The sequence below is a fragment of the Kogia breviceps genome, chromosome 11 (genome assembly GCF_026419965.1).
Source record: "Kogia breviceps isolate mKogBre1 chromosome 11, mKogBre1 haplotype 1, whole genome shotgun sequence".
Lineage (NCBI taxonomy): Eukaryota > Metazoa > Chordata > Mammalia > Artiodactyla > Physeteridae > Kogia > Kogia breviceps.
Window position 1 is genome coordinate 90,758,365 of NC_081320.1, and position 15,472 is coordinate 90,773,836.

Below are 15,472 nucleotides of genomic sequence, written 5' to 3' on the forward strand. Positions count from 1 at the left end.
AAGGATCTGAAAAAGAATAGATAGATAGATATGTACCTATCTATATATCTATGTATATGTATAACTGAATCACTTTGCTGTGTACCTGAAACTAACATAATATTGTAAATCAACAATATTTCAATTTAAAAAAATACATATTTAACACTTTATATAATTATGTTTGTTTACCTAATTAATGTCTTGAGTTTAGTTAGAGCAAAATTAAGTTTATTTGAAATGTGAACCATATATAATTATTTTTTTATTTTTTCTGTTTATTGGAGAAAAATAAAATATACTCCAACAATGTTATTTTCTTAAAGGTCAGACTTAATGAAGCAGAAAAAAAGTACAAGGATATTCAAGATAAACTAGAAAAGATTAGTCAAGAGACAAATGCACGAGCACCAGAATGTATGGCACTGAAAGCAGATCTTACTTCTAAGAAAAGGGCCTATAATGAAGCTGAGGTGAGAGAAATTTTTCAGTATTAAAAATTGCATATCAAGTATAAATACTGTTCATTTATTTTTAAAAGTAGAGGTTTTTGTAACTGTGTTGCTTTCAGACTTCAAAACATGTAATGATTTCATATGGCCATATATGTATGTTGTTTTAAAAATATATTTCTGCATATATTCAACCTCTGATTTGACGATTTGGCAAAAGTGGTCTTGAATGGGGTATTTGTCTTTTTCATTTTACTAAAGTATGTCTAATTTTTTTTAGGTTTTATACAACCGTTCCCTAAACGAGTATAGAGCATTAAAGAAAGATGATGAGCAGCTTTGCAAAAGAATTGAAGAACTGAGAAAAAGGTAAGATAGTTACTTTGCAATTTTCATAGTTATCTCATTTTGTAATAAAGTAATCCAGATGAAATGGAATATTTTATTTTTCTGTATTCTTGCTAAAAGAGTTTTATCACTTTGCTTTATGTTTCTTAAATGTTAGGTTTTTTCATTGAACATTTTCCACTTTGTATTATTTACCATTAGTGCTGATCAGTCTTTGGAACCTGAACGGTTGGAAAGGCAAAAAAAAATATCTTGGTTAAAAGAAAGAGTAAAGGTCTTACAGGACCAAGAAAGTTCAGTCAATCAAGAGATCGAACAATTTCAGCAAGCCATAGAAAAGGACAAAGAAGAACATACCAGAATTAAGTAAGTGTCCACATTCTTATACTTTTTTCAGTTATTTGAAAATCATCTAGTTTTCCTCTTTATATGAAAAGAGAATACATGTTTTTTTTGTTGTTATTCTTCTTCCTCATAATAAGGGATCTTTTAAAATCACTTTCCTAATAAGACTTCTTAAACTTGTAGAATTGTACAGTTTCTGGGATTTCTAGTCCTCGTCACGATTGCATTTTTCTTTTTTTCCATGCTAAGTTTTGAGGTCTTCTGACTATTTTTTCCTGGTAACACAGTTGTTTTCAAATGAAGAAATCCACTTTTAGTTTTTAGGGCAGCTGTGTCATTCACTGGTATGCAGGTGTTAGGGGAAAAGACTGAGTATTTCTGTTTAACCGTATCACATATCTGTTTTGTTTTTCCACTTGTATTTTGTAGGAGAGAAGAGTTAGATGTGAAGAATACACTGAACTATAATCAGAGGCAACTGAAAGAATTGAAAGATAGTAAAACTGATCGACTGAAAAGATTTGGCCCTCATGTTCCAGCTCTTCTGGAAGCCATAGATGATGCTTACAGACGGGGGCATTTTACCTATAAACCTGTAGGCCCTTTAGGTATTTGTCGCTAATTAGTCAGGATATAATAAAAATTAGAAGTACATTTTTATTTTCTGGAAGGAGTCTGTTGAATATAATTTTAAAACACTGTTATCGAAGAACCATGTAGTTATATGTAGACTTTGTACATATTTTAAGAAATAATGATAGAATCACTTTAAACTTTGTAACTTTCCTTTTGTATATTTTAAGCATAAAAAAGCCAAAAGAAAGAGAACTTAGGAAAAGGAAAAGTAATTATAGAGCTGAATAATCTGGTTTTGATTTTCTTTTGAATGAATAAATCAATGAGCTAATTTGCATGTAATTGATTAGTAGGAAAATTCAGTGATATCAAGATATATTTAAAAGGCCAATCACCTGAGTTTTGTGTAAAACTTGATAAAATGACTTGTCTTTTTAAGTTTCTATTTAGGTTTGGACAACATTACTTCTAAGTCCTCTTTCAACTATAAGCCTGAGGTTATTTAGTTATCCTCATATATACATAAGGAAAAAAAATCAATTGAGTTCTGAGGAGTTATCTCTAATTCTGTACATCATTAGGTGAAAATGATGCTATAAATATAAATATACTTTTTTAGTAAAATATAAGTACAGTATTATGTACTGTATTAAGTATTGTAGTAATGTCTCTTCATTTAAATGGTATGTACCTCTGTACCAGGATCCATTTCAATAGATGAGGTATTTTTTTCCCTCTCTAAATCTAAAATTTCAATATTAATCAGTTTTACAGAAAATAGTGAAGAGTCTATAACCCTTCTGGTTTGATTATCAAAACACCATTCAGAGGCTGGAATAGTATTTTATATATATATATATATATATATATATATATATATATATATATATATATATATATATATATATATATATATACACACACACACACACAAGAAAAATACTGTTGATTTACATTAGAGCGAGACAGCTTTTCACAGGATTTGGTGGGTTTTCTCCCCAGGGTATCCAGTGGGATGGGGTATTTCCCATTTGGTTAAAATAAGATCTATAATATCATTTAAATTGCTTCATATGAAAATATTTTAAAGTCGTTTATGAACTTTTATAAAGATAGTTACATTAATATTTCAAGTATTTATGGGCTTTTTAATAATTTTCTCTCACTTTTAGGAGCTTGCATTCATCCTCGGGATGCTGAGCTTGCTCTGGCTATTGAATCTTGCTTGAAAGGACTTCTGCAAGCCTATTGTTGCCATAATCATGCTGATGAAAGAGTGCTTCAGGCACTGATGAAAAGGTTTTACCCACCAGGGACCTCACGGCCACAGATAATAGTTTCTGAGTTTCGGAATGAGGTGTATGATGTAAGACACAGGTAAGGCATCAGTAGTTGAATACTGTTTCTGGTTTTGCTTAGTTACGTGCAAGCTTAGAAAGTGTTAAAACATTTTTAATGTTAACCATATCTACACTACTGATTTGTAAAATTCCATCAAGCCACGTCTTTCATTTGAACCTTAGGCATTGGAGATACATAGATAAATGAGAGATACTCCCTGCCTTTGAGGTCCTTACGTGAGGTCTGTTTTGGGAGACATGCTGGGAAGTAGATGCTGTGTGGCTTAGAAGTTGTACTGAAGAGGGAAATGGTGCAGACCTGGCCACGTTAAGAGGAAGGGTGTACGGAAGAACTCTGGCGCTCATTACTCACAGTTCAACTCTAGATGGTTTACAGATTCCGTAAAGAGCTGTGATTGTTTTCTTTAATGACCCTAACATACCTTCTCACGGGCATCATATCCAAGCTGCCTTCTTTGTTAGCTGCTGGCTAGCTAATCACTTTATTTTAAAGATACATGTATGTGTGTGTGTGTGTGTTCCTACATATATATAGTCCTTTCTAATATATCCCTATATATATATTCCTATATATATATATTCATATATATATATATATATATATATATTCCTCTTAACAGATTGTTTTAAAATTTCTTTTCTCTCCCACTCCACTTTTTCTTATAAATCCAATTTTTGCTCTTTTCAGTTGCCTTATATTTGGAAACATTAAAAATGCCCTTCATTTTAAGCATGTTTTTTCTATATTTAATTTGATTGTGGTATTTTTCTTTTTACTTGGCTTTAGAAATCACGTTTTTGTTAAAGCTTTCTTCTAAGCTTAATTAGGATCATCAAATCATTTTGTCCTGTAATTCCTCTTACCAGTGAGGCTCACCATGCTCGCCTGGAATTTGATGTGTGGTTTTTCCTTTGTCCCTCCCATCATCTTTAGGCTTTCTACATTATGTTGTTTAGTGAGCCTATTCCATACTTGTCCTTTCCTTGTCTCATTACTGACACATTTCCTTGTCTCATTACTGACACATTCCTACTTTTAGTTTTCGTCAACTGATTTTACAGCATCTCTCAGCGGGCAACTACTTGTGATATAAACTAAATATGAAGTGCATCCCAGGGAAGTAGAGCAAAAGGAAGGGGTGGTTGTGACTGGGTGCTTTAGAGCAAGCTGGTGGGAGCAGCCCTGTCTAGCGGTGGCATGTGCCTGCTCCAAAATACTTGCTCCTTCCTAGCATAGAAACCTGTGCTTTCAGTGGACTGGCCAGAGCCTATGTTTCACCACAATCCCCTTCCACGTCCCCTCCCTCTTAGACTCGGGCTCCCTATCCTCTCTCCCTTCACTCCCTGCATTGTTTCATTGACACTGCTTGATGTTTCTAGAGCGCCCACCCCCTATTCTTTCCTATCTTTGTTTTTACTTCCACTTGAACTTTGTCCTAAGGTTACTATCCTATTTCTCTGCCTCTTTTTAACAGGAAAGACTTCTCAGAAGAGTTGTCTGTGTCACTGATTTCTCTCTTCCCCTTCTTTCTTGAACCTACTCCAGTCAAGTTTTTACAGCCTCATCACATACCAGAGCAGCTCTTGTCCAGGCACCAGTGAGCCTTGCTTGGCTTGGTCCCGTCGTCCTTCCTTCCTACTCGCTGACTTGACCTACCAGCGGTATTTGATTCAGTTGATCGTTTAATTCTTCCTGAAACACTTTTTTTACTTGGTCCCTAGGATGTCACTCTTCTTGTTTTCCCAGATCTCTAGGTATTCTTTTTTAATGTCTTCTGCTTATTTCTCCTCACTTGGCAACCTCCAGTATCAGTGTTCCAGACCTCTTCTCCATGTGTACCTACTCCCAGCACTTACTTCCTGGGTGAACTCATCCAGTTTCATGGCTTTAAATATAATCCACACACTGATGATCACCACATTATGTTTCTAGCTGGGCTCTTTCCTCTGAATGCTAGACTATAATACATTCAATTTATATTTTCCACTTTGATGTCCAGAAGACATTTGAAACTTAACATATCTAAAAGCCAAACTCCTGAGATCCACCCTAAAAACTGCTCTTGCTATAGTCATCCCCATCTCCATTTTTCAGTTGCTCAAGTCAAAACCTCAGTCATCCTTGACTTCTTTCTGCCTTCCCATATCCTACTGGCTATACTTTATAAATGTATCCAGGATCTAAACACTTCTGCAGTGCCACCCTGGTTCACGCCATCATCATATCTCAAGTGAGTTTTGCTTCTGGTTCCCTTCCATCCACACCCTCAATATCACAGCCAGAGTAAAGTCAGACCATGTCATTCCTCTGCTCAAATCGGCCTATATGTTCTCATCCTCTTTAGGCCTAACTGCGACCTCTCGGGCCCCCATGACCTGTCCTCTTGCCATCTCTCCTGTCCTTGTGTCCAGTAGCACTCCTAGCACTGCTCGTCCACCACAGCACACTGACCTCCGGCTTCTCCAACAGCCCTCTTAGGGCCTTTGCAAATTCTGCTCCCTGGGCACGAAATGCCCAGTAGGCTAATGCTTCAGTAGGCTAATGTAACTCTCAATTCCTCAGGTGTCTGCCTTTTGACACCTTAGTAAGGCTTTTCCTGACCCTTTCTGTGTGAAAAAGCATGGTATGCCACTTTCTCTTGATTTTTCTGTCTCCCTTCAGTAGAATGTAAGCTCCATGGGGAGAAGGATATAGTCTGTTTTGTTTACTGCTATCTCCTCATCCTCTGAACAGCATCTGGCACATAGTAGGTGCTCAGTAAATACATGTTGAATTCATGAATGAATAAGTGGAAAACATATATATACAAAGATATTTCTTTGTTTTGGAATTCTAGAACTAAGAAAGCGGTAAGAATACCATTGCCATTTCCCAATGTGTTTTAATTAAATAACTTTTATGTTTGTATGATAGAGTATAAGATTTAAGAAAATTGTAATGATTAAGTATAACAGGCAATAGGAGATAATGATTGAGAATCTGGGTTCTAGAGCTGAGCTGCCTGGTTTAAATCCTAGCCTGACCTCTTACCTTTATGACATTGGGGAACTTATTAAACTCTCTGCAGCTTCCTCATTTGGGAAAAAAAAAATAGAGCAAATAATATTATTTATCTCATATAGTTTTTTGAAGATTAAATGAGCTAATACAGGTTTCCACAGGGATATCCCTCTGTGGGTATAAATAAAAATCTGTGGATGCTCAAGCCCCATACTTGGCCCTCTGTAGCCACAGTCCACATCTGCTGATTCTGACAACCACGGATACTGCAGTGCATACTGTATTCATTGAAAAAGAATCCACATATAAATGGACCTATGCAGTTCAAACTTGTGTTGTTCACAGATCAACTGTATTTATAATATGCTTAGAACAGTGCCTAGCACATTGTATTATATAAATGTTTGCTAATAAAATAAAATAAACCTATTACAGATGTTTTCAAACGTTATCACATATTTTCCATGTCTTGTTACTATCCATCATCTCGTCACCCATTTAAAAAATATACATATATAATTACAGGTTGGTAAGTTAATCCTTATATATTTTTGTCTTCTAGAGCTGCTTATCATCCAGAGTTCCCAACAGTTCTGACAGCTTTAGAAATAGATAATGCAGTTGTCACAAATAGCCTAATTGACATGAGAAGCATAGAGACAGTGCTGCTGATCAAAGTAAGACCAGATGCTTGCTGTATTTTATATTATTTTAAATTTCCTAAACTGAGCTTGGTTATATAAATTCCTATTCTGTTTAAGTACTTGATATTTTATGAATTATTTTTCTTAAAAAAACTTTGAGTTCTGTAAAATAAATCAATGTTTATTCTTCATCAGTATACATATTTCTATTGATATGTACTTGTTAGATTAGATCACCAATATTGTGTTTCATCTGTTAGCATAAATTTGCTGAGAAGGGACAAGGGAATTCAAAACAAATCTGTAATTAATACAAACAGAGTCTCTTTTTCTCATTAATGGAACCTGAGAGGCAAAGACATCAGTCATCCAAATGTGTATATGTGAATTGCAAGTTCATATTGTAATTATTTGTGGGCTTGACCCTCTCATATTGTAGACAGATACTTGAAAGAAAATAATGAAGTCCTCTTTTAAAGGTCTGTTCCAAGGAAGGTTGATTAGGCCTCAGTTGAGCCTAATCCTCTTTTTACTTCCTCTAGGAAGTAAAATACTAAATATTTCCAGGCTTTCCCTACATAATTCAGTGTACTAATCTTTTATTGGAATTTGCTGTTCACTCACATCTTTCCTAGGGTGTAAAAGACATTTAGAAAAAATAAGATTTCATTTTTCTATGAAAAATAAGATTTCTAAGGTAAGTATTTTCATGTGAAAAAGTACTTAAAATCTTTAACTTTACTGGATAGCAATATTAGAATTTAAAAATAAAATCTATCAGGGAGATTGGTTCAAGATGGCGGAGTAGAAGGACGTGTGCTCACTCCCTTTTGCGAGAGCATCAGAATCACAACTAACTGCTGAACAGTCATCGACAGGAAGACACTGGAACTCACCAAAAAAGATACCCCACATCCAAAGACAAAGGAGAAGCTGCAATGAGATGGTAGGAGGGGCACAATCACAATAAAATCAAATTCCATAATGTCTGGGTGGGTGACTCACAAACTGGAGAACACATACCACAGAAGTCCACCTGCTGGAGTGAAGGTTCTGAGCCCCACGTCAGGCTTCCCAACCTGGGGTTCTGGCAATGGGAGGAGGAATTCCTAGAGAATCAGACGTTGAAGGCTAGCAGGATTTGATTGCAGGACTTCGACAGGACTGGGGGAAGCAGAGACTCCACTCTTAGAGGGCACACACAAAGTAGTGTGTGCATTGGGACCCAGGGGAAGGGGCAGTGACCCCACAGGAGACTGAACCAGACCTACCTGCTAGTGTGGGAGGGTCTCCTGCAGAGGTGGGGGGTGGCTGTGGCTCACCGTGGGGACAAGGACACTGGCAGCAGAAGTTCTGGGAAGTACTCCTCAGTGTGAGCCCTCCCAGAGTCAGCCATTAGCCCCACCATAGAGCCAGGAGGACTCCAGTGCTGGGTCACCACAGGGCAAACAACCACCAGGAGCAGAACCCAGCCCCACCCATCAGCAGAAAGCAGGATTACAGTTTTACTGAGCTCTGCCCACCAGAGCAACACCCAGTTCTACCCACCACCAGTCCCTCCCATCAGGAAACCTGCACAGGCCTCTTAGATAGCCTCATCCACCAAAGGGCAGACAGCAGAAGCAAGAAGAACTACAGTTCTGCAGCCTGTGGAAGGAAAACTACATTCACAGAAAGATAGACAAAATAAAAAGGCAAAGGACTTTGTACCAGATGAAGGAAAACGATAAAACCCCAGAAAAATAACTAAATGAAGTGGGGATAGGCAACCTTCCAGAAAAATAATTCAGAATAATGATAGTGAAGATGATCCAGGACCTTGGAAAAAGAATGGAGGCAAAGATCGAGAAGATGCAAGAAATGTTTAACAAAGACCTAGGAGAATTAAAGAACAAACAAACAGTGATGAACAATACAATAACTGAAATGAAAAATATACTAGAAGGAATCAATAGCACAATAACTGAGGCAGAAGAACAGTTAAGTGACCTGGAAGACAGAATGGTAGAATTCACTACCACGGAACAGAATAAAAAGAATGCAAGGAAATGAAGACAGCCTAAGAGACCTCTGGGATAACATTAAATGTGACAACATTCGCATTATAGGGGTCCCAGAAGGAGAAGAGAGAGAGAAACGACCCGAAAAAATATTTGAAGAGATTATAGTTGAAAAGTTCCCTAACATGGGAAAGGAAATAGCCACCCAAGTCCAGGAAGCACAGAGTCCCAGGCAGGAAGTACACAAGGAGAAACACGCTGAGACACATAGTAATCAAATTGACAAAAATTAAAGACAAAGAAAAATTATTGAAAGCAACAAGGGAAAAACGACAAATAACATACAAGGGAACTCCCATAAGGTTAACAGCTGACTTCTCAGTAGAAACTTTACAAGCCAGAAGGGAGTGGCAGGACATATTTAAAGTGATGAAAGGGAAGAACCTACAACCAAGATTACTCTACCCAGCAAGGATCTCATTCAGATTTGAGGGAGAAATCAAAAGCTTTACAGACAAGCAAAAGCTAAGAGAATTCAGCACCACCAAACCATCTCTACACAAGAGCTAAAGGAACTTCTCTAAGTGGGAAACACAAGAGAAGAAAAGGACCTACAAAAACAAACCCATAACAATTAAGAAAATAGTAATAGGAGCATACATATCAATAATTACCTTAAACATGAAAGGATTAAATGCTCCAACCAAAAGACACAGCCTCACTGAATGGATACAAAAGCAAGATTAAATAGACTTTAAAATAAAGAAAGTTACAAGAGACAAGGAAGGACACTACATAATGATCAAGGGATCAATCCAAGAAGAAGATAAAACAATTATAAATATAAGTGCTCCCAACATAGGAGCACCTCAATACATAAGGCAACTGCTAACAGCTATAAAAGAGGAAACAGACAGTAACACGATAATAGTGGGGGACTTTAACAACACATTTACACCAATGGACAGATCATCCAGACAGAAAATTAATAAGGAAACACAAGCTTTAAATGACACAATAGACCAGATAAATTTAATTGATATTTACAGGACATTCCATCCCAAAACAGCAGATTACACTTTCTTCTCAAGTGCAAACAGAACATTCTCCAGGATAGATCACACCTTGGGTCACAAATCAATCCTCGGCAAATTTAAGAAAACTGAAATCATATCAAGCAGCTTTTCGGACCACAATAGTATGAGATTAGAAATCAACTGCAGGGAAAAAAACGTACAAAACACAAACACATGGAGACCAAACAATACTTTACTAAATAACCAAGAGATCACTGAAGAAATCAAAGAGGAAATAAAAAAAATACCTAGAAACAAATTATAATGAAAACACGATGATCCAAAACCTATGGGATGCAGCAAAAACAGTTCTAAGAGGGAAGTTTATAGCAATACAAGCCTACCTCAAGAAACAAGAAAAATCTCAAATAAACAATCTAACCTTATACCTAAAGGAACTAGAGAAAGAAGAACAAACAAAACCCAAAGTTAGCAGGAGGAAACAAATCATAAAGATCAGAGCAGAAGTAAATGAAATAGAAACAAAGAAACCAGTAGCAAAGATCAATAAAACTAAAATCTGGTTCTTTGAGAAGGTAAGCAAGATTGATAAACCTTTTGCCAGACTCATCAAGAAAAAGAGGGAGAGGACTCAAATCAATAAAATTAGAAATGAAAAAGGAGAAGTTACAACGGACACCGCAGAAATACAAAGCATCCTAAGAGACGACTACAAGCAACTCTATGCCAATAAAATGGAAAACCTGGAAGAAATGGACTAATTCTTAGAAAGGTGTAACCTTCCAAAACTGAACCAGGAAGAAATAGAAAATATGAACAGACCAATCACAAGTAATGAACTTGAAACTGTGATTAAAAATCTTCCAACAAACAAAAGTCCAGGACCAGATGACGTCACAGGTGAATTCTATCAAACATTTAGAGAAGAGCTAACACCCATCCTTCTCAAATTCTTCCAAAAAATTGAAGAGGAAGGAACACTCCCAAACCCATTCTATGAGGCCACCATCACCCTGATACCAAAACCAGACAAAAATACTACCGAAAAAGAAAGTTACAGACCAATATCACTGATGAATATAGATGGAAAAATCCTCAACAAAATACTAGCAAACAGAATCCAGCAACACATTAAAAGGATCATACACCATGATCAAGTGGGATTTATCCCAGGGATGCACAGCTTCTTCAATATATGCCAATTAATCAGTGATATAACATATTAACAGATTGAAGAATAAAAACCATATGATCATCTCAATAGATGCAGAAAAAGCTTTTGACAAAATTCAACACCCATTTATGATAAAAACTCCAGGAAGTGGGCATAGAGGGAACCTACCTCAACATAATAAAGGCCATATACGACAAACCCACAGTAAACATCATTCTCATTGGTGAAAAACTGAAACCATTTCCTCTAAGATCAGGAACAAGACAAGGATGTCAACTCACCACTATATTCAACATAGTTTTGGAAGTCCTAGCCACAGCAATCAGAGAAGAAAAAGAAATAAAAGTAATACACAGTGGAAAAGAAGAAGTAAAACTGTCACTGTTTGCAGATGACATGATACTATACACAGAGAATCCTAAAAATGCCACCAGAAAACTACTAGAGCTAATCAATGGATTTGGTAAAGTTGCAGGATAAAAAATTAATGCACAGAAATCTTGCATTCCTATACACTAACAACGAAAGATCGGAAAGAGAAATTAATGGAACAGCCCCATTCACCACTGCAACAGAAAGAGTCAAATACCTGGGAATAAACTTACCTAAGGAGGTAAAAGATCTGTACTCAGTAAACTATAAGACATTGATGAAAGAAATCAAAGATGACACAAACATATGGAGAGATATACCATGTTCTTGGATTGGAAGAATCAATATTGTGAAAATGACTATACTACCCAAAGCAATCTACAGATTCAGTGCAATCCCTATCAAATTAACAGTGGCATTGTTTACAGAACTAGAACAAAAAAATCTTAAAATTTGTATGGAGACACAAAAGACCCCGAATAGCCAAAGCAATCTCGAGGGAAAAGAAGTGGAGCTGGAAGAATCAGACTCCCTTACTTCAGACTATACTACAAACCTACAGTAATCAAGACAATATGGTACTGGCACAAAAACAGAAATATAGATCAATGGAACAGGATAAAAAGCCCAGAGATAAACCTATGCACCTATGGTCAACTAATCTATGACAAAGTAGGCAAGGATATACAGTGGAGAAAAGACAGTCGTTTCAATAAGTGGTGCTGGGAAAACTGGACAGCTACATGTAAAAGTATGAAATTAGAACACTCCCTAACACCATACACAAAAATGAACTCAAAATGGTTTAGAGACCTAAATGTAAGACCGGACACTGTAAAACTCTCAGAGGAAAACATAGGATGAACACTCTTTGACATAAATCACAGCAAGATATTTTTTGATCCACCTCCTAGAGTAATGGAAATAAAAATAAATAAATGGGACCTAATGAAACTTAAAAGCTTTTGCACAGCAAAGGAAACTACAAACAAGATGAAAAGACAACCCTCAGAATGGGAGATAATATCTACAAATGAATCAACGGACAAAGGATTAATCTCCAAAATACATAAAGAGTTCATTCAGCTCAATATTTAAAAAAAAAAAACCCAATCAAAAAATGGGCAGAAGACCTAAATAGACATTTCTCCAAAGAAGACATACAGATGGCCAAGAAGCACATGAAAAGCTGCTCAACATCACTAAATATTAGAGAAATGCAAATCAAAACTACAATGAGGTATCACCTCACACCAGTTAGAATAGGCATCATCAGAAGATCTACAAACAACAAATGCTGGAGAGGGTGTGGAGAAAAGGGAACCCTCTTGCACTCTTGGTGGGAATGTAAATTGTTACAGCCACTATGGAGAACAGTATTGAGGTTCCTTTAAAAAGTAAAAGTAGAATTACCATATTACCCAGCAATCCCACTACTGGGCATATACCCAGAGAAAACCATAATTCAAAAAGATGCCCTCCATTGTTCATTGCAGCACTGTTTACACCAGCCAGGTCATGGAAGCAACCTAAATGCCCATCGACAGATGAATGGGTAAAGAAGAGGTGGTACATATATACAATGCAATATTACTCAGCCATAAAAAGGAACGAAATTGGGTCATTTAGAGAGACGTGGATTGATCTAGAGACTGTCATACAGAGTGAAGTAAGTCAGGAAGAGAAAAACAAATATCATATATTAATGCATATATGTGGAACCTAGAAAAATGGTACAGATGAACCGGTTTGCAGGGCAGAAATAAGAGACAGAGATGTACAGAACAAAGGTATGGACACCAAGCAGGGAGAGTGGCAGGGGTGTGTGATGAATTGATAGATTGGGATTGACATGTATACACTGATATGTATAAAATGGATGACTAATAAGAACCTGCTGTATAAAAAAATAAAATTCAAAACAAATAACTATATCAGTTTGTCATAAAACATCATTTCTTATGTTTTTAAGACTCTTAAGAGTTTACTTCTTTGAATCTTGAAAGTTTTTTTAAAATTATTTTATTTTTCTCATGGAATTATTTCATTTGAATGTTTAAATAAAAATACTTGAATCTTAAAGTGGTAATAGGTAACAGTTTGAAATTATATACAACAGAAATGCTTTGGCATATTCTTAAAATGTATTTTCCCCTCTGTTTTTTTAGAATAATTCTGTAGCTCGTGCAGTAATGCAATCCCAAAAGCCACCCAAGAATTGTAGAGAAGCTTTTACTGCTGATGGTGATCAAGTTTTTGCAGGGCGTTATTATTCATCTGAATATACAAGACCTAAGTTTCTCAGCAGAGATGTGGATTCTGAAATAAGGTTAGTGTCCAGTGTAGCTTTACTGTTTTATTCGCACTAGTTCTTTGGGGTTCATCTCTTTTCATATTACTCTATTAGTTGTGTCAGTGAAGAATTGTGAGTAATCTGTTTGGTCTTAAAAGATCATTTAGCTGGATGTAGAATTCTAGATTGATGGTTATTTTCCATCATGACTTTGATGACAGTATTCTGGGCTTGATGAGCTGGTCTGCACATTGATTATTACCTGTCTGCAAAGAGGTAAGGAGCTTAACTCAGAATGTAAATCAGCTACATCACTATACCATTGTTTAGTTTTGCTGATTTTTCTCAGCGAGAGTACAAGTGTGCTAGGTATGCATTCTGGCTCAAGGTCCTTGCTGTGTCTCTGCCTGGTACTTTGAGTTGCACTGTTCTAGAAGAAAACTTAGTCAGCACCGTTGCTTAGGGAGATACGAGCTGCTGGAGGAGACACAGTGAGAAGCCAAACAAAAAACTAAAGGTACTTAATTAGATTCAAACGCATGCAAAAAGAATTTTTGCTACGAAAAAATCATGATTTTCCCAACTGAACTGTCAGTTGATGAATTGATAGGGTGGAGCTGAATTAATGACCTAGAAGACCTCAAGCAGAAGAACATAGAACTTAGGTAAAAGCACTATCTAAGAAAACTGAGTAAAAATGAAAGTGTTCTAAATGGCTTTTATATATAGGGGGAAATGAGGTTTCTTTTAAATAGATATCTGATTTTCAAATTATATTAGTTATTTTTGTGTGATTATGAGAGCAGCATAAAGCAAAATAACCATAGTGGATATTGGGAAGTTTAGTAAAATTTCTTTTTTAGCAACAGAAAACTGTTGAATGACCTTCAACTTGTTATTACAGCACTCAACACACATTTTAAATTGACACTGAATCTTTGTGATAGGATAGATGAAAATTCATCAATGTCTGAACATACCTGTATAAAAGTGACCTGTAAAGTGATAAATTTTTGTCCGCTGTGCCATGACACTTAAATCAGGCCCTTCTAATTCTTAACTGGGTAAGACTAAATTATATAGTACTCAAGCAAACATGAATGCAAATGTATAAACAATATCATGGTAGTGTTACTGTGTGTGATTCATGCTTTTTCTTTCAACAAAAAATGCCTTGTGCATTTGTATTCCACATCTTTAAAAAAAGTATGCCATTCTTGGAAAAGGTAGTAAGTGTATCAACAGCAAATCAGGATCCCTGATTCTAGCATTTTAGTAGTAATGGTTTAATACTTACTTGTGAAGTTAATAATTGGCTTCATTTTTAGCTAAAATATTTGCATCAATGTGTAGTGGACAGAGCTTTTGTTTTAAAAGCCAGGCAGACATTGGTTTTTTAAAAATTGTTTCTCACTTTGATAAACTTAATTGATTGAAAATGTACTAAGTTTTCATGATACTTAAATGATATTTGTGTCATCTGTTTTGACCTGAACCAGTATGATAGTTGTCTGATATTTGGAAATTTTAAAAAATTCACTGGTGTTTTTTAAATACGGAAAATAGAAATTGGAAAACAAAAGTAGCTCATAATTCCATCTCTCTACAGTCCCTGTTGACATTTTTAAAATGATTAAAAGTAATATAGACATATGGTGAGAAAATTCAAACAGTACAGAAATGTATGCAATGAAAAGAGAAGCCCTTTGCCCCCACTTACGTATAATGTTTTCAAGGTTCATCCGTTTGTGCTGTGTATAAGTACGCATATAGTTTCTGTATCTTGCTTTTTGTCTCTCAATATTATATCTTGGAGATTGTTCTGTATCAGGACACTTAGAGCTGCCTCTTGGTATGGCTGTTCCATAATCTACCTGACCAGTTCCTGTT

General features: G+C 35.9%; 1 protein-coding gene across 4 annotated transcripts in view; it reads left to right on the forward strand.

The window, feature by feature from the left end:
- The window catches only part of SMC6 (structural maintenance of chromosomes 6), a 73,574-nt gene that overhangs the window by 30,824 nt on the left and 27,278 nt on the right, over positions 1–15,472 (forward strand). For all 4 annotated transcript variants that reach the window (XM_067008082.1, XM_059078593.2, XM_059078594.2 and 1 more), the window contains 7 exons: positions 306–452; positions 712–800; positions 981–1,145; positions 1,554–1,732; positions 2,873–3,077; positions 6,625–6,739; positions 13,458–13,618. In XM_067008082.1, coding sequence (XP_066864183.1) covers positions 306–452; positions 712–800; positions 981–1,145; positions 1,554–1,732; positions 2,873–3,077; positions 6,625–6,739; positions 13,458–13,618 — 1,061 coding nt within the window. The remainder of the gene's footprint in view (positions 1–305; positions 453–711; positions 801–980; positions 1,146–1,553; positions 1,733–2,872; positions 3,078–6,624; positions 6,740–13,457; positions 13,619–15,472) is intronic.